Source organism: Bombyx mori, chromosome 28 (assembly GCF_030269925.1).
Source record: "Bombyx mori chromosome 28, ASM3026992v2".
Taxonomy (NCBI): domain Eukaryota; kingdom Metazoa; phylum Arthropoda; class Insecta; order Lepidoptera; family Bombycidae; genus Bombyx; species Bombyx mori.
The window spans coordinates 7264639-7276714 of NC_085134.1; the positions used below are offsets into that span (position 1 = coordinate 7264639).

The following is a 12076-nucleotide window of genomic DNA, read 5'->3' on the forward strand; positions in this document are numbered from 1 at the left end:
CCTCTTGTTAGTCCGCACGGGTAGGTACCACCGCCCTGCCTATTTCTGCCGTGAAGCAGTAATGTGTTTCGGTTTGAAGGGTGGGGCAGCCGTTGTAACTATACTGAGACCTTAGAACTTATACCTCAAGGTGGGTGGCGCATTTACGTTATAGATGTCTATGGGCTCCGGTAACCACTTAGCACCAGGTGGGCTGTGAGCTCGTCCACCCATCTAAGCAATAAAAAAAAATAGCTCCGTGTCGTAAACGATTTCACTCCCGCACTGGTTGGTTGGGAACATGCGCTCGCATTAACACTTTACACTAGCGCGCTTAGTGCGAGCTTTGTAACGTTCTCGATAGCGTAAAAGTTAACACAAATTAAAAAAAAACAGCGCCCCTAGCGGCAAACATAGGTAAACGTTCCAACTCCATACAAATCTGAGTTAACTTTTACGCTATCGAGAACGTTAAAAAACTCACACCAAGCACACTGACCTATCGTTTTTTTGTTTTTATGATTGAAGGATTACTGGTGGCCCGGAGACATTTCCAGTTTCACCAGGACAGCTGGTGGGCGAGCAAAGGCTCAGCCACGAGGGGTGGGATTTGCTAACAGCTGCCCGAGCCCCCGAAGGAGACCTAACAACTCAAGAGCAACTGCTTCGCGAATGAATCTACTACCGGATCGGAATCGCGACCCGCTGAGAATATCCGGCGAGAAACTCAGCCATGGTTTAGGTTGCATGTCGAACTCTTTGCCGAGTTCGACGAGTACGGTTACCGAGGTCCCTAAGCCTGCTCCTAGTATTAGAGCTGAAGGCCTCTAATGCAAAGGTAATTGGATCTGATGGATCCGTAAGGACGTGTCTATGGCGTCGACGGTGACTGGCTCCTGCGTGATCAGGGTTCGGGACGTAGTCAGCGGTGGCAAGGATAAGGGGATTATCAAGACGCATAGCCTTATCGAAGTACCGTTCCGATGCTGACTTCATGTATTTCCGGATTGATTCGAGGCCCAGGTCGTCGTGTAGGTCAACGTTCCTCACGAACCACGGAGCTCCGACGCCTAACCTGCAAAAACTGGACTGTAGGGATTGGAGGGTTCTATGTGCGTGCGGGCCGCGTGAGCGAACACCACACTCGCATAAGTCATGACGGGCCTTGTGCAGGTTTTGTAGTGTCACCTTGTTCCGAAGGGACATTTTATTCCGCTTACAGATCATTTGGTAGAGTCTGCCGAGAATAAACGCGGCACGGTCGCGGACTGATTTTACTGGTGGTAGGACCACTTGTGAGTCCGCGCGGATAGGTACCACCGCCCTGCTTATTTCTGCCGTGAAGCAGTAATGCGTTTCGGTTTGAAGGGTGGGGTAGCCGTTGTAACTATACTGAGACTTTAGAACTTGTATCTCAAGGTGGGTGGCGCGTCTACCTTGTAGATGTCTATGGGCTCCAGTAACCACTTAACATCAGGTGGGCTGTGAGCTCGTCCACCCATCTAAGCAATAAAAAAAAAAAAAAAAAAAATATGCGGGCGGAATGTCATCGATGCGCCCAGGGTAACGCCCAGGTACTTGACCTTCCTGGCCCAGGGTATGGGTTGTCTAAAGAGAGTAATCGAGGGCTGACTATCGTCTATCGACAACAAAAATACCATTAAACGCCAAAACTAAATTTGCATAACTGAAAATAGACTGAAAATAAAAAAAGACCAATCTTCGGACAATAATGTTTTTATTCCACCAATTCACCATAATCAGTTTACATAAAAAGTCTCTTCTTAATCTAATAGTTTTTAGTTTTAAACGGAAGTTTTACATACATTGAATGGTTACGTGGAAATTATATTATTTATTAAACATATCAAAAGAATGTAAACATTATATCGGAAATAATAAATAACTTGTTTTTTTTTAATGTCTACAATGCGTCTCATATTAAAAAATCACGTCAGGCGGCCATTTTGTCAAAGCGTTTTATGTCCGACTATCAGTGGTTAACACAGTATAACTGAGGCCATCAGCACAAAAGTGGCCTAACCCACAATTTTTTTATATTCAAGCTTATATGACGTATATTGGAATTTATTTAAAATATAATAAATTTTGATACAAAACCGGCCTATCCCTAGTCTCACCCACAGATAACAGATAGCTTTGTAAAAATTATTTTTGCGCGTATTGTGTTTTTTTTTGCTTGCTCAAATTCAAATTTATGAAAATTCCAACCTAATTACCTCTATTTAATACTATGATAAGCTTAGGCCACTTTTGCGCTGACGGCCTCAATTAACCTAAGAAGGTATGACTTTAGAAATGCTCAAAAGAAAAGTCCATACGTCACTATTTCGAAGCGGTGAACAAGATTACTGAACATGTCACACAAAAACTTATAACAGTTATAACAGTGTGAAAATCACGAAAACATTCCATGAGCAAACTCTACTGGACATTTATTTGTTTAGTGCTCAATAACCGGTCACCGTCCTCGTCGAACCCGTCGCTTGCGACGAAGGGCTCGACGAGCGAACTAACCCATAGACACAGCCCACTGAGTTTCTCGCCGGATCTTCTCAGTGGGTCGCGTTTCCGATCCGGTGGTAGATTCTGCGAAGCACTGCTCTTGCTAGGGTCAGTGTTAGCAACTCTCCGGTTGAGCCCCGCGAGCTCACCTACAAACGTTAGGGCGAAGCTGAAATAGCCTCTGAAGGCTATCAGCATAGGTAGGAAAAAAAAAAAGCTCAATAACGCAACCGGTTTCTTTTAGAAGAAATTGTGATTGTGCTTAGTTTAGTGATTGATTAGTAGATGTGTGTGTGTGATTATTATCATTATGATGTGATTAGTAGATCTAGTGTGAAGAGACTGCGATTAGTCACAATCACATGATATGCTTCTGCTATTAATTTATAGCGTTCCGTTATATGCACCCGCAACAAACTTATAGCCATTTCGTTTTGATTTGAAAAGAACAAGCCCTAGTGTTTTAATGTCGATTCTGCGCGTCTATAAACAATAACTCAATTATTTATTTTTTATTTTTTATTGCTTAGATGAGTGTACGAGCTCACAGCCCACCTGGTGTTAAGTGGTTAAATACTGGAGCCCATGGACATCTACGACGTAAACGCGCCACCCACCTTGAGATATAAGAGTATAGTTACAACGGCTGCCCCACCGTTCAAACCGAAACGCATTACTGCTTCACGGCTGAAATAGGTTGGGTGGTGATATCTACCCATGCGGACTCACAAGGGGTCCTACCACCAGTAATCAATTCAATCAAAAAGTCAATTTTAATACATTCTTTTTCTATGATTTACAATATAATATCCACGCTACCGAAATAATTACAACTACTACGAAACACAGTAACGGACGTCAAATTACGCGACTTCTTCACTATACGATATGTTTAAAAACAACTACACCTACACACCTATCTTTTTTTTATAAACACGCTTAGAAAAACAAAAAATAATAAAAATAAAAAATAAAAAAAAACATTTTATAACGATTTACCATTTTCAATTAATAATTACTCAGAAGACATTACTTTATGAGATAGAAGTTATATAGCAAGTTTTTTTATTTTTTTTAATAATAATAAAGTTCCTCACTTCAAATAAGAATAAGTTAATATTATTCTTTGTCTTGCAAAAACTTTCATTCAGTTTCGACTGTTTTGATTTGCGTTAAAAAAAATATGTAAAAAGTCATTATCCAAAATTGTTCGTTTAGATCTACGTATTAAGGTTTATTTTAGCTAAAATAACGACTCGACAAATAGCTCATAGCACGCGTTTACACAAACGCGAAATACGCTAATCTGTATCGACTGCAGTACGAAATAAGGGTCAATTTTTGATAGCGATATTTTAAGATGAAAATCCAACAAAAAATTAGAAATCATGACAAGAACTGTGGAATAAAAGGGTTTGAAATTAAAAAAAAAGTGCTAAAAGCTAATAAGAAGCCGTTATTTTAGCTAATTACAACACTATGGCAAATAGCACGGAATCTAAACAGTATTCAGTCTATCTTTAACAATACATAGCAAATAGAATTTCAAAAGTCTGAAAATTTATACATAGTTTATATAATGTTCATCTTAGATATTATATACATATATAGTTCAATGTATTTTATTTTAGGCATACAATAAATTTTGTTAGCATGCGTGAGTTATTGTTGACTGCTATGTTCGATAATTGAAGACACTCAAAACGGGTTAAGTCAAAAATTTGAATTTGACAAATCGTTATTACCTAGGATATGCAGTTCTCACATTCGATAATATCGGTAATTTATACATTAATCATATTATTATGTTATAATATATTAAATGTTCCAACATTTACACACTCAAGAGGTAATTATTAAATAATGTTTTATCTTATCATTCATGCATGATATAAACAATTTCAGATTTCATTCATTATTTGGATGAGGGTAGTAACATAAAATATGAAATTTCATTAAAAACAAATGTCGATATTAGTCGATATTTCGACTCTATATTTGTGGAATATTTACGATATGTGATTTTTCATAACTAAATTATGATATAGCTACAATTTTAGATAACATCGCTTATTTGGGTGAGGGCAATATTACAAAAAATATGAGATTTCGTTCATTCAACAAATGTCATGATTTTACTTAACGTCGCGTCATTTCATAGGCGCGTCGTGAGCCTACATGTTTCTTTTTTGTTTCTTATGTGGGTGAAAGAGTAAACCTGATGTTAAGTGGTCACCGGAGTCCATACACATCAACAACTTAAACAGCGCCACAACATACATTAGTTCTAAATCTCTGTTCTATGGTACAACGACTGCCTCACCCTTCAACGCGCATAACTGCTTCGCGGCAGAAATAGTCTGGGTGTTGGTACCTATCCGTGACAGTTCATAAGACGCTATACTACCAATAAAAAGTTCTCTCATCTTGTGACATCATCTTCACATCGTCCACCTGGTGTTGAGTGGAAACTGGAGCCCATAGACATCTACAGTGTAAATGCGCCACCCACCTTGAGATATAAATTCTGAGGTCTCAGTATAGTTACAAGGGCTGCCTCACCCTTCAAACCGAAACGCATTACTGCTTCACGGCAGAAATAGGCGGGGCGGTGGTACCTACCACCAGTAATTTTACATTATAATTACATTTAAATTACAATTACATGTACAGCGTGTGTTAAAACTATATTAGTTCTATTAAAAACGAAGTTTAGTGATAGATCCCGAAAATGATTTGCACGCAATGTATCACAATTAAAAATCCACTGACGTGCGAAGTCAACGACCGCGAGAGCGAACGCCTTCATTACGGATTACTATTCATTTCATTATTTATTAATTTTTAAGAGCGAGTAGATTGTATTGTAGTATAACATTAACATTACCAAATTTTATTTCATATATCCTGAAAATGATTTGCACGCAATGTATCACAATTAAAAATCCACTGACGTGCGAGGTCAACGACCGCGAGAGCGAACGCCTTCATTACGGATTACTATTCATTTCATCATTTATTTAATTTAAGAGCGAGTAGATTGTATTGTAGTACACCTTAACATGACCAAATTTTATTTGTGATACATTGCGTGATAATAACGTTCATGTTAATTAAAACTGTCTATTAAAATAAACTAAAACATTGAAAACAACAGAGCTCAGGTTTTATATATGAAATAATTCTTAATAATTTTACGAATGATTCAATAAGTTTTTTTTTGGATTGTTGTTTGTTAATAAGAGATTTGGTATTTGGATATACATCCGCTTAATCCTGTTTGCGGTTCACCGTCGTTACGTTTTTTTTTGTTTTTTTTTTGTATCTGAACGATATGATTCATTTATCGGATTCATTATGTAAGTTCCAAATTCTTTGTTTTTCGGTAGACGAGCTATAGATCTGAAGACACCAGTTATAATAATCATACATAGATGATTGATTTTTATTTTATGACCTAGTAACTAGGACCTTTAAGTCTTATTTTAATTTATATTCTTATTTTTAAGAACAATGGAATTACGGTGTGAAATGAAATGAGATGATATGAGATGAAATATAATCGCAGTAAAATGGTGGTCATTTACTGAAACTTTTTCAGTGGACTTTCTGGAGGATCCTGAGTAGTTACGTCCAGCGGCTTTGTTTCTTTTTCCCACATTTGTGCACTTTCACAGATATTAAACAGTTAATAAACCACCGTTATTACACATTTAAACCTGAAGAAACACTAAATAGAAAAAGTAAATCAAATCACACAACTTCACTACTCACGTTCCCCCATAGATGATTGATGGTTTTTTTTTAGAATACCCTACTTTTACCTATATACCTGTTTATTTTGTATATAATTTTTTATTATTTTTCGGAACATATTTTTTTTTATTGCTCTTGTAGGCAGACTAGCATACAGCTCACCTAATGGTGAGTGGTTACTGTCGCCCATGGTCTTCAGCAATGCCAGGGGCAGAGCCAAGCCGCTGCCTACCGAAAATCTGTATGACGTGGAGAGTAAACGCCTGACGCGTCCGTATCGCACTTTTGTCAAGGATAATACTTTGATCGTGGTATGAAAAGGGAATTCGCCACAATTCTAAATTACCGTCCTGTTGTTAGGCAAGCCTTCCAGTTTCGAGGGTAGGTCTGCCGCTGTTGAAATTTCAACAATGGAAGTTTTTTTTTCGTTTTTTTACTGTATCTATATATTAATACGTGAAGCAAAAACTTTGTATCCCTTTTTACGAAAATTGCGCGGACGGAGGAGTATGAAATTTCTCACAATTATAGAGAATACAGTGAAGAAGTGCAGAATGCTATTTTTTTTTTAATTATGCATTAATAATACATTAAATCAATAAAAAAAACATTACAAACACTACCATGTATTTGACACACACACACACACACACATAATTATACGCTATGTTTATTTTCAAACTTTTGTTGTTGCTTAAAGTCTGTGGTCAAATTGAAAATAGGTTAATATTGTTTATCTTTAATATTATTTGTCTACAGTGTAGTCTTGGCGAGATCTGTCACTATAGAAGTATAATAGTTTTTGACAATTGAACCATAATAATGTTCAAACTTATAATTTCAATTAATCATAGTCAAATTTCGACTACTGCGGGATCGCTAGTCATTTTAAAATGACGTATTCATTCATTAAATCAGAAACGAATTGAATTGTGTAAACAGTAAATAAATGCGATTCCTTTACACACATCGAAGCAATGATAAATATGGTTTTCTGTTTTTCGTAGAATCGATTTGTACACGTAACATTCATGATAATCAACGACATTTTCCTATTATGTGGGTAGACATTTACGTAATAACTTATGCTAGATGTACATAGCAATATGAATGTATACAGGAAAATAATGTTTCATTTATGCTTGTGTATATTGCCCAATTTTAAACATTGCCTACTAAACGAATGATAATTGATTGATGTTTTTATTTTTGTTTTTATATGGTCAGTTCACGTCACAGATCGATGCCTCCAATGAACACTACGCTAACTCCAAATTCGTAGGTTTACAGGAGGAGCGTTTAAACGAAAAAATAAAAACTTTAGAGGTGTCAAGGGACACCCGGATGGAACGAAGTTCCTTTCGATTAATTAGTGAAGGAATTGTAATTTTTTTTTTAAGTTATAATAATAAATTACGGCATTATGAAGGAAAAAAAAACAATACTGTGAACTAAATTACTATTGTTGAAACGCTATCTCGAGAAACTGTACTCATTACGCGGACCAATCGGATGCGAGCAATGTCACGCGATAAGCGCCTACACGTTGATTGGTCAGAATGACGGATCTAAAAAGTGTCGTGACAACTTTTCGTAAGAATTTTTTCCGTCTAGCCCCCTTTCACAACGCGCGATAAGGAACTTCGTTCCAAAAGTTGATAAAACCTTTATTATTGCAGATACATTTATGGTTTCTTCTTGTGTAACCAACTGATTTACTCTTGCTTCGAACCCCATCAATAATGATTAATTGTAATACTTTTAAAATAGTGAAGAGATTTGCGTGAAAAACGAAAATTTCAAAATTTCGAGTTATAGTAGTGTTCATTGGAGGCATCGAGATGACGAATGTCGCAAAGCATCCGACATAACGGAAATCGTGAAACGATATCTTGATATCGGAATCGTAATTTGTAAAAAATCCTTTTTTTTTTAATTAATTACTAACGTGCGTTTTGGTGTCTGTATGTGTGTGTGTAGTATGTACATGTGTTAATAAACTCGGATGCTCCATACGCTTTCCATTGCGTGTTAAAAAAATAACAGAACAACTGTTTATATTAGGAGTAAGAGTTATCATCCTGCCTATTTTTGGGCCGCAGCAGTAATGCTCTCCAGTTTCTAAGGTGGGAAACCATTTACACGATAAACGACCTTATGACTTCAGTAATGCGAGTCTTCAATGAACCTAGTTACCCGTTTACGTGAGGATAATACATTATTTAAATTACATAGGTTTACCGCACAATTTTCAACCTTATAACAAGTAAGATAAGAACGTTTCAAGTTCTGAATAGACTTTCGTTATTGATCGTACTGCCATTGCTATTTTTAACACCAATCAAAATTCGAACTTATTTCTCTACACATTTAAGTTGTAATCATATTAACGTATTGATCCATTCAATGTTCTGTGTTAGAGCACGCATACAAATTAATGTTTCGCAAAATATAGCAGTCAAGTTTCTACCTTATCGCTTATGCGTTTAAAGTAGCATTTCCTTTGTCTGTTTTCGTGTTTAGCGTATTTTCGGTGCTGATCTGTCGTTGCAGTGCTTGTTCCGACGCAGGGTCGCTCCTCGTTTGATCTGCTCCATCAGAGACGTGTGGCACACCCTCGGATCGGGCTGAAACAAGAACTCATAATATAACTACCAATACTATGCCGATACGAGTAACGCCATCTGTTGTCGAATAACAAAAAAAACGAATATTTTTGTATCGTCGTGGCCTAAAGGATAAGACGTCCGGTGCATTCGTATGTAGGGATGCACCGGCGTTCGAATCCTGCAGGCGGGTACCAATTTTTCTAATGAAATACGTACTCAACAAATGTTCACGATTGACTTCGACGGTGAAGGAATAACATCGTGTAATGAAAATAAAACCCGCAAAAATTATGATTTGCGTAATTGCTGGTAGTAGGACCTCGCGTGAGTCTGCACGGGTAGGTACCACCACCCCGCCTATTTATATAGCTCGTCCATCCATCTAAGCAATAAAAAAAAGCATCTCTTGAATGTGCTGGAGCGTTGTAGACATTGTCGGAACGACTATAAAAGTAACTCAGACGACAGGGCAATACATTTAGGATCATTCAGATCCTTTCGGTGCTTTAAGGCATTTTACCAATCGCCATCAAGCTGGTCGATGCAATAACTAACTTAATTGTAGTTATTGTTTTTATTTAATTTTAGTATTCTATATGAAATTTTATTGTTAATGAATGTAATATGGATGCAAAATCCGAAGTAAATGAAATAAATAAAATTGATAAATAAATAAAGGGTTTGATTTCCCACGGATCCCCACCGGTCACCGTCCTCGTTGAACCCGTCGCTTGCAACGAAGGGCTGACGAGCGAACTAACCCATAGACACAGCCCACTGAGTTTCTCGCCGGATCTTCTCAGTGGGTCGCGTTTCTGATCCGGCAGTAGATTCTGGGAAGCACTGCTCTTGCTAGGACTAGTGTTAACAAATTCTCTTAGGTTCAGCCTCGTGAGTACGCTTACCCTTTCAGTAAAATCAGAATAGTCTCTCGAGACTATCGGCAATTAGTTACAAAAACGAAACATCAAGGCAGCTAGCTTTTTTTTATTGCGTTGTAGGCAGACGAGCATATGTCCCACCTGATGGTGAGTGGTTACCGTCGTCCATAGACTTCAGCAATGCCAGGGGCAGAGCCAACCCGCTGCCTACCGCTTAATACTCTCCACAAGCCTCGTTTGAAGAAGGACATGCCATAACGCTCGGGAAACACCTATTCGAAGCGAACTTACGAACGAGTTACCTCAAGAAAACGAATTGTAATAGTGATACCTTAATTATCGTAACTATCCTTGGACCTCTTGTGAGTCCGCACGGGTAGGTACCACCACCCCGCCTATTTCTGCCGTGAAGCTGTAATGCGTTTCGGTTTAAAGGGTGGGGCAGCCATTGTAACTATATTGGTCAAGGTGGGTGGCACATTTACGTTGTAAATGTCTATGGGCTGCAGTAACCACTTTACACCAGATGTGCTGTGAGCTCGTCCATCCATCTAAGCAATAATAAAATAATAAAAATTAAATTATTCTTTAATTATATTGAGACCCAGACCTTTAGTCCCATTTAAAAATTATAAGCATGTGCGTAATTTATTAAAAAAAAATACAAGTTTTTATCTTGGTGGTTCTTATAGTCGGTGATAATTATTCCAATATGGTCGCTTATTCGACCTATATATGACCCGGCGTCCTATTGCGTACTCCGTGACTCGACATTTCCGATGTTCATCCAATTAACCACAACATATTTTATTCAAGTTGATAACGTTTTTAACTGCGTTCCGAGACCGCAAAGGCTTTTAAAATTTCGTTTTATTGCTAATCTTATCTTATACCTTTACGCGAGCAATTCTTGTATATACATATATATATATGTAATCTGAATCTCGGAAACGGCTCCAACGATTTTCATAAAATTTAGTATACAGGGGATTTCGTGGGCGATAAATCGATCTAGCTACGATTTGTTTTCAGAAAATGTTGTTTTATTCGTGTTTTCATTAATCAACTCTTCCCGACATCTATTGGCGAATAATAATACTATTTTTCTTAATTGAGGGCAACTAACCGCTTTAAAAAACACAACAAGATGGCGTTATAAAAAAAAAACCGAGCTTTGATCATCTAGTTAATTTAATCCCACAAGGTCTACTAGTCGCGCTGGGGTATCATCGGGAGCGATCGGAATTCCCGAACCCGAAGGCGTCACCTGACGTCAGCCGACCAGATTCGCGCGCCATTTTAAAGTTTAACATAAAGACAATATCTTCGTAATATTAACATAGTTAGTATCGTCTAGTATCTGGCTTTGTTTTCTCCGTTTCCTGTTTATATTATAACATTGTTCACTACAAAAACATTATAAGTGTTTATAAAATACAAGCCGTAAGTACTCGCCCGCTACGCAATTAACATTATTATTTATTGTCATTATTATTAGGGAGTCCAACACTCATATAAATATTAGCCTCTCCATTAAGTACATGTATTTTCTATATGGACACCAAGTTTCAAGTCAGTCGTACTCATGTTCAGTAGTTATAACGGAACATCCATAAAAAGCCACTGTAGATTTATATATTAGTATATAAGTATAGATTGCTTTCGACTTATTTAGTTTTGAGTGTCAGTTTTCCGCGAGTAGCAAATAACAAAACACAAGAACAGCCTGATCGTGAGCTCATCTATGTATGTATGCTGATACGGCACCCATTCTCCAACAAAATTCGTCTCTCATACGATCGTATCAGAGCTGAAGTCGTCGTGGCCTAACGGATAAGACGTCCGGTGCATTCGTGTTGAGCGATGCACCGGTGTTCGAATCCCGCAGGCGGGTACCAATTTTTCTAATGAAATACGTACTCAACAAATGTTCACGATTGACTTCCACAGTGAAGGAATAACATCGTGTAGTAAAAATGAAACCCGCTAAATTATAATTTGCGTAATTACTGGTGGTAGGACCTCTTGTGAGTCCGCGCGGGTAGGTACCACCGCCCTACCTATTTCTGCCGTGAAGCAATAATGCGTTTCGGTTTGAAGGGTAGGGCAGCCGCTGTAACTATACTTGAGACCTTAGAACTTATATCTCAAGGTGGGTGGCGCATTTACGTTGTAGATGTCTATGTGCTCTTAACACCAGCTGGTTTGTGAGCTCGTCCACCCATGTAAGCAATAAAAAATAATGAAAAACCCGCGGCAACGCTGAGCGCGGAATCAAACAAGATTATCGTACCGTCGGTTTTAAATAACAGAAGCCTAATCTTA

At 37.8% G+C, this 12076-nt stretch overlaps 1 protein-coding gene across 7 annotated transcripts in view; it reads right to left on the minus strand.

Annotated features, from left to right (window-relative positions):
* Positions 1-1700: 1700 nt before the first annotated feature.
* Positions 1701-12076, minus strand: part of LOC101737188 (protein MTSS 2) — a 181854-nt gene continuing 171478 nt past the window's right edge. For all 7 annotated transcript variants that reach the window (XM_038021148.2, XM_038021146.2, XM_062676814.1 and 4 more), the window contains one exon: positions 1701-8888. In XM_038021148.2, the coding sequence (XP_037877076.1) occupies positions 8781-8888 (108 nt within the window). In that variant the 3' untranslated portion in view covers positions 1701-8780. The remainder of the gene's footprint in view (positions 8889-12076) is intronic.